The sequence below is a fragment of the Acomys minous genome (genome assembly GCF_964271855.1).
Source record: "Acomys minous genome assembly, chromosome: 1".
Lineage (NCBI taxonomy): Eukaryota > Metazoa > Chordata > Mammalia > Rodentia > Muridae > Acomys > Acomys minous.
The window spans coordinates 20,218,443-20,225,870 of NC_140483.1; the positions used below are offsets into that span (position 1 = coordinate 20,218,443).

The window sequence follows — 7,428 nt, forward strand, 5'->3', positions numbered from 1 at the left end:
CCTGTTGTTGCCTACCTAACCCTTTTGCAAGAAAGCTCTAACTTTATTTTAGAAAAGGCCTTGTGAGAACACAGAAGAGGAAGGTGCAGACTACCCGGATGAGACCCGATGGGCTGTGGTCAGACAGTGGGAGAGGAGGACCCCACCTCCCAAGGTCTAGGGGAAGACAGATCTGAGGGGCCAGAGGGTGAGAACAGGAAGATGAGAACGAGAGGATTACAATCCAGTTGTATTGTGAATAAATTACCATTCAAAGATAAGAAATAGGAAGAGCATTTTGAGGACTCGGTAAAATAAATAAATAAATCTTCAGAATGTTCCCAGATAGAAGATTTGACCAGATTGAGATTGACTAGAGCATTGAAGGCTCTGAGTTCGTTCCCATGAACAATAAGTATAAATTTCTTTTTAATCTACCAGGTATAATTGGAATCACTGGGTTGTGATTTAGGTAAATATTTATCCATTAATATATACATTTTTCCTCTAGAGAGACTGTAGATGGCAATCATTGTTCAGATTTCCTCCATTCTTCTCAGTGGACTTGCTCCTTATATGAACTGTTCCTTATGTGAACTATGTCTGTTTATCTTGTGTATGTTTCATGTAGACGCCAAGGAAAGGGATTGTACCAAAGGAGCCTTCCAGGGAGGAAGGTCACCAAAAAGGACCCAAACAAGTGATGGTGTTGAAAGTAACAGAACCATTTACTTACGATATGAGAGAAGACAAAAGGATGTTCCATGCTACAGTAGCTACTGAGAGCGAATTCTTCAGAGTGAAGGTTTTTGAAACAGCCCTAAAGAGCAAGTTCATCCCCAGAAAGATCATTGCCATATCAGATTATTTTGGGTGTAATGGCTTTCTGGAGATATACAGAGAATCCTGTGTGTCTGATGTGAATGTTAGCCATGTTATGGTTATCTCAAATACACTGAGGCAAAGAGCCAATGCAACTCCAAAAATTTCTCATCTTTTCACACAAGAAAAGGGGACGTTTGTGAATGGAGAGTTTGCAGTAACTAAGGTAAGCCATTATATCATTTGTAAAAATGTCTTCGGCAATCTGAGACTTGAAGTCTTAACTTGGCACTGGAATTTGCTCAATTTTAAACACAAGAAGTCACTGCCTTCCATATCTGAAAGAAACAAGTGAGGTTTCCTAACTTTGGGGATCACGATAGTCTCCTAACATTCTTCTCCCAAAGGTATCACAACGAAAATTTAATGTATATTTTATTTATTATAATTTATTCACATTACATCCTGATTGGTAGCCCCTCCCTCTTATCTTGCCATTAACCTTCCCTCCATCCCTCTTCTGCCTATTCCCCTCCCCTAGACCTCTGATTGAGGGACCCTCCTACCCCAACTGTCTGGTGACAGCCTATTGGAGCTCATCAGGATAGCCTGCATCCCCTTATTTTGTGTGTCTGCTAGGCCATCTTGCCAAGGGGCAGTGACCAAATCCTGGGCACCCAAGTGCACGTCAGAGGTTCAGCAGTAGTTCCACCTCCCTCCTCCATGAGGAGAATCAGCAGTCCATGGGTTACACATGACCAGGGGGGGTCTTTGCTCTCTTCATGCATTGTTCTTCACTGGTACATCAGTTTGTTCAGGCTCCCCTGTGTCCAGATCCTCAGGCCTTGATGGTCTCCCTGTAGAGCACCCTCCCTCCAGGACCTTCCATCACTCCACTCTTTATTACCATTCTCAGTGCTCCACCCAGAGTCCAGTTTTGAGTTCTGATTCCCTACTCAGTGGAGTCTCTCAGGGGACATCTATATTGGGCTAATATCCACTTATAAGTGAGTACATACCATGCATGTATTTCTGAATCTGAGTTACCTCACTTAGGATGATCGTTTCTAGTTTCATGTATTTGCCTGCAAGTTACAAGGTTTCCTTGTTTTTAATAGCTGAATAGTATTCCATAGTGTAAATGTACCACAGCTTCTTTATCTATTCTTCAGTTGAGGGGCATCAGGGTTGTTTCTAGATTCTGGCTACTACAAATAAAGCTGCTGTGAACATAGTTGAGCAAATGCCCTTGTTGTATGGTGGTGCGTCTTTCAGGTATATGCCCAGGAGTGGTATAGCTGGGCTTGAGGTAACACTAGTCCAAATTTTCTGAGAAAGTGCCAGATTGATTTCCAAAGTGGTTATACAAGTTTGCACTCCCACCAGCAAAGGAGGAGTGTTCCCTTTCTCCACATCCTCCCCAGCATATGCTTTCACTTGAGCTTTTTATCTTGGCTATTTGGATAAGTGTAAGATGGAATCTCAGAGTCATTTTGATTTGCATTTCCCTGATGATTAGTGACATTGAGCATTTATTTAAGTGTTCCTTGGCCATTTGATATTCCCGTTTTGAGAATTCTCTGCTTTAGCTCTGTCCTCTGTTTTTAAATTGGATTATTTGGTTTGATGGTGTTTAACTTCTTGAGTTCTTTATATATTTTAAATATTAGCCCTTTGTCGGATGTAGGGGTGATGAAGATCTTGTCACAATCTGTAAGCTGTCACTTTGTTCTGTTGACAGTGTCTTTTGTCTTATAGAAGTTTTTCAGTTTCATGAGGTCTCATTTGTTAATTGTTGCTCTTAGAGCCTGAGTTATTGGTGTTCTGTTCAGGAAGTTGTCTCCTGTGCCAATGAGTTCTAGGCTCTTTCCCACTTTTTCTTCTAACAGATTTAGTGTGTCTGGTTTTATGTGGAGGTCTCTAATCCATTTGGACTTTAGTTTTTGTACAGGGTGATAAATATGGATCTATTTGCACTTTCTACATGTAGACATCCAGTTAGACCAGCACCATTTGCTGAAAATGCTGTCTTTTTTCCATTGTACGGTTTTGGCTTTAGAAAGAGATATATTGATAGCCTTTGGCATTCTCCTGGCTATGGCATCCATGTCTAGCCATCCTACTTCCACTGTTCAGTTTATAGCATGTTTTCCTTTAGATTTTGTTTCTTTGATCGCTTCCTTATCTGTATTATTTGCAACTCGTTCATGAATGAAAAGCCAAACTCCTAGTAGATACATCTTGAGATGATGAGAATAAGAAACCAAATAGACTACTCTTCCTTAGAACAAAGCCATGTCCAACAAGCCATGTGTCTTTAAAGTGTTCTTATTCTTATATTCTTTACTTTTTATCATTTGAGATAATTTGAGGAAGTGAAAATTTTTTTAAATAAGGAGAGAAAGAGGAGTTTGGCAGACTAGCTTAATTTTATAGCATAACTAGGCACAATTGAAAGTGAGGAAATTTAAGACACTGAGGTATTTCTTTAAGTGCCAGCACAGCAATTTATTTGTATGTTTGTTTGATATATGTGACTAGAGTCATGGCTTCCTACTTGTATCATGCTGTTTCTGACTGTGCAGCTACATTTGGTTATAATAAGTAGTAAGTAAACTAGATGGGATACAGACTAAACTACCAGAACTAAATGCTGTAGATTTAACCTTTGAGTGATTTGGCATGGAATGAATCAATGTATGCACTGGATAAATGTAATCCATTTCGAAAGCAGGTGTGTGTGTGTGTGTGTGTGTGTGTGTGTGTGTGTGTGTGTGTGTATCTGTTTCTTGTGCTCTTCCTTTGTTTCTTTTTTGCTTGTTAGTTTTCTCGTTTTGTTTTGTTCTTATTGGTTTGACTTTTTTATTTGCTATTTACTTTCTTAAGAGAGAGAGAAAGAAGGTGTAGGTATGGCAGGGCAGGGAGGTGAGAAATATCTAGGAGGAGGTAGGGGAGGGGAAACCATGATCAGAATATGTTATATGAAAATTACTTTCAGTAACAGTTAAAATAAATTAAAGGGATCTTATAATAGAGTTTCTCAGGCTCACAAGTCACCTTTCTTCTCAGGCCTCTTGGATGTACCTAAGAAATTTGTGATGGTAACCAGATGGGGTTGGTTGTTTATTTTGTTTTGTTTTCATTTTTGATTTCTTACATGGGATCCTTAAGAAATCTCAGGTAGGGGCCAGACGTGGTGGTGCATGCCTTTAATCCCAGCACTGGGGAGGCAGAGGCAGGTGGATCACTGTGAGTTCGAGGCCAACCTGGTCTACAAAGCAAGTCCAGGACAGCCAAAGCTAACACAGAGAAACCCTGTCTCGAAAAACCATGGGGGGGGGGGAAGAAAGAAATCTGAGCTATTCTGATATGTTACCACGTGACCTGGCCAGCAGGTCAGTCAACAGGAGTACCTGGAAGGCGGAGTGGGAATGAATGGGCCAAGAGACGCGAGAAATGGAGACAAGACGGTAGTTGGATCAAATCTCCGTTTATCATGTGGCAGAGCAACAGTATATATAGCCAGCAGAAGGAGGGGCGGAAGGCGGGGGAGGGGGGGGTGCCGAGGCGTGGGGGGCGGAGCGAGGGAAGCAGGTGTTCGGGTTCCGCAAAAACATTGGGTATATCTAAACAGGATATAGGAAAAAATACCAAATGTAACCAGTGTAAAGGTACGCTCCGTACAAACTCTGAGTGCACGGCCTTAAGCGATCTTACGACAAACAACATGCCGGAGCAGGGCTTCCTACAACCACTAGTACTTAGAAAGATACTCATTTTTTCCTAAAGATATCCAGCAGATAAAGACCCCAGAAGTAAAGGGGAGCTAGGATGAAGACTGAAGGAGGATGGGACTGGGAGGAGAAAAAGGATGGAGGTACAATTGGGATGTAAAGTGAATTTAAAAAATAAAAGTTACAGCGGAAAGAAAAAAAAAAGAGTGGTTTCAAAGGCTGAAGAGATAGCTGAGTCATTGAAGGCTAGGCTCACAAATAATTTCCAAGAAAAGGGTTGTTCACTGGAATATCCAAAACTATTCTGTTCCTGTAATTATATTTTTCAGTTATTTATTTTGTTTATAAAGGTTGGGAGAGAACACAAAGGCCATGAAACTAGTGTAGAAGTTGGAAGGCAAGTCTCAGAACTGAGTCCTCTCCTTCTACCATCTGTCTACTCAAATGAGTAATTGAGCCCAAGCCATCAGTCTTGACAACAAAGGCCCACTGTGCCATCTCAGTGGCCCTTGGACTTGTAATTCTAAACCCAAGAGCCATATATGCGTTTTCAGGGACAGGTTTATGATGACACGTTTTGTTTCTCACAGATGTGACAAGCTTTGGCACATTTCCTAGAAGATGAATGTTAATTTGTTTTTCAGAAATATGAGAGGGATCAGTTTGTTTTCTATGGAATTGAAGATGATTCGGGAAAAATGGAAGTAGTGGTGTATGGAAGACTGACCAGTATTAAGTGTGAACCAGGCAATAAACTTAGACTTGTCTGCTTTGAACTGACCCCAAGTGAGGGTGATGTGTGGCAGCTGAGGTCTGCGCGGCACAGTTACATGAAGGTATGTTGCTGAGAAATACCATTCTTCCTATGAATCATGTTTTTTATACTCTAGTAAAACTTGACCGCATCACATAGAAAATCTCACAGGCAGAGGAAAATTAAGCTTAACCCACTTGACATGTGATAAAATGATTAAAAAAAAAACCAAAGAGAGATGATTTGACAGGACTCAGGTTAATTAAGAAGTTTGTTTCAAATTCTGACTCTGATTTTTCAAATTTGCCAAAAGCTAAAACACCAAGAACCTCAGGGGTTTTCATCTATAGTATGCAAATACGTTCTGTTGCAGAGGATCATGGACAAAAGTCCTACGTTCTCAATGGTGCCCCAAGCAAATCGGACTACAAGGTGTTCAAATCCACCTTCCTTGTTGTACTTACACACACACACACACTCACACTCACACACACACATAACTTAAACTAAAGGGATGACCTCTTTATTCACATAGAAATGCTCTTACACTACCATTGTTCTCAGACCACCAGCTAAAATTCCAAACCTTCCCCCATGGCAGCTGCACCAGCAAAGCCTTTTTCTCCTCCCAGCCTCCCTGATCAGAGAGATTTGGTGAGTCAGTCTTTCCCTCAGGCATTTTGGCTGTTTCCTTTAGCTCCGTGACAAATTCTGCACTTCCACCTGTGCTCAAGCCTGTAGGAGTGACTAGTTAATTTCATAATCCTAAGCAAGGGAAGAAAGCTGACTCCAAGGAGAGAGATGCGTTTAGGGAGACATAGGTCAGAGTGAGAAAAGGGGCATATGTGACTCATGGAGAGTGGTCAGTGTGAAGAGAAAAGCATGGGCCCAGCTCCATTTCAACTGATCTGACTTCATTGTTTTCTTCTTTAAGGTCATCAATGCAAGAACAGTGAAGGAAAGCCACTAAACCCTGGTTCAGCTATGGAAACCTCCACAGAACCATACTTCTAAAAACCTGGAGGCCAATGATACTGTTTACAGAGATAAGATCCAAACACAGAAAATGAATGTGTATATGGCCTATTGAAATACCATACCTATTAAAGCCAGCTCTAAATTTTAGGAAGTGGTGCTTTTTAAATAGTCTTTATTCATTTTTGTATGAACTCCATGTCAAATGTTGTTTCTATAACTTTTATAATCATTGATCTATAAGTTTTATACCTAAAACTTAAAAAAAAAAAAAACAAAGCATTTTCTGGAAAGCAGTGTGCTTCCTTGGGTGTATCTTTTAACCATTTGAAAGTTGCTGTAAAATAAAAAATTATTGGCCTGCACATAAAGCTAGAGTTACAGGCTTTGAGCATGGTATTTCAGGACTAAGTATGTTCAGGAACAAATAGATGGTGTCCTGCCCAGAAAAGCCAAGGTCTTAATAAGATGCAGGAGGAGGTTGAATTCACCCTTGCATGCAGTTTTCAAACCTAATGTGCTGAGGTCAGGATCAAGTCTGCATATCCTTTTTGCTGAGTAAATGGGAGTGTATATAGAGTTTATTTATTTGAAAGAAAATCTCCTAAAGTAGGATGCTTCAGGTTGGGCATACTATTTTCAACAGTAAATAATCTCATTTCCAGTTTTAGAGTGAAATAAAGTCACTTTAGAGCAAACTGAGGTTGCCTTATGAAACAGGAAAGCAAAGGAACCCAGAAATTGGTCAGGCTTCCCAGAGAGGCCTTTTCTCGCTGCTGTGAAAATGTACCTGACAAAAGCAACTAACTGAAGGACCAGTAGTTTATTTTTGCTCATGATTTAATGGCAGAGGAGGGTGAGATGGCTGGTCACATTGCAGCTGCAGCAGGAAGCAGGGAGCTGAGTTCAAGAACTGAGAATGCTTTCCCAACCCCCACCTCCGACCCCTTTTTGCATTTTTTTCCAGTTAAGGATCTAAGCTTATTCAATGATACCAGGAACACTTAAGTTGAATCTTTCCAAATTCCTTAACACAGTCTAGAGACCCCTCCATGGATACGCTCAAAGGATTCTCATGGGTTATTACAGATGCTGTCAGGTTTACAATCAATATTGACAGCCACATGGGGCACTGATCTGACATGGAGTTAAAGTACACAGAAA

At 40.7% G+C, this 7,428-nt stretch overlaps 1 protein-coding gene across 2 annotated transcripts in view; it reads left to right on the plus strand.

Annotated features, from left to right (window-relative positions):
* The window catches only part of LOC311602870 (interferon-activable protein 204-like), a 50,824-nt gene extending 44,410 nt beyond the window's left edge, over positions 1 to 6,414 (plus strand). For both annotated transcript variants that reach the window (XM_084791512.1, XM_084791511.1), the window contains 3 exons: positions 611 to 1,027; positions 5,180 to 5,371; positions 6,224 to 6,414. In XM_084791512.1, the coding sequence (XP_084647638.1) occupies positions 611 to 1,027; positions 5,180 to 5,371; positions 6,224 to 6,259 (645 nt within the window). In that variant the 3' untranslated portion in view covers positions 6,260 to 6,414. The remainder of the gene's footprint in view (positions 1 to 610; positions 1,028 to 5,179; positions 5,372 to 6,223) is intronic.
* The last annotated feature ends 1,014 nt before the right edge of the window (positions 6,415 to 7,428 follow it).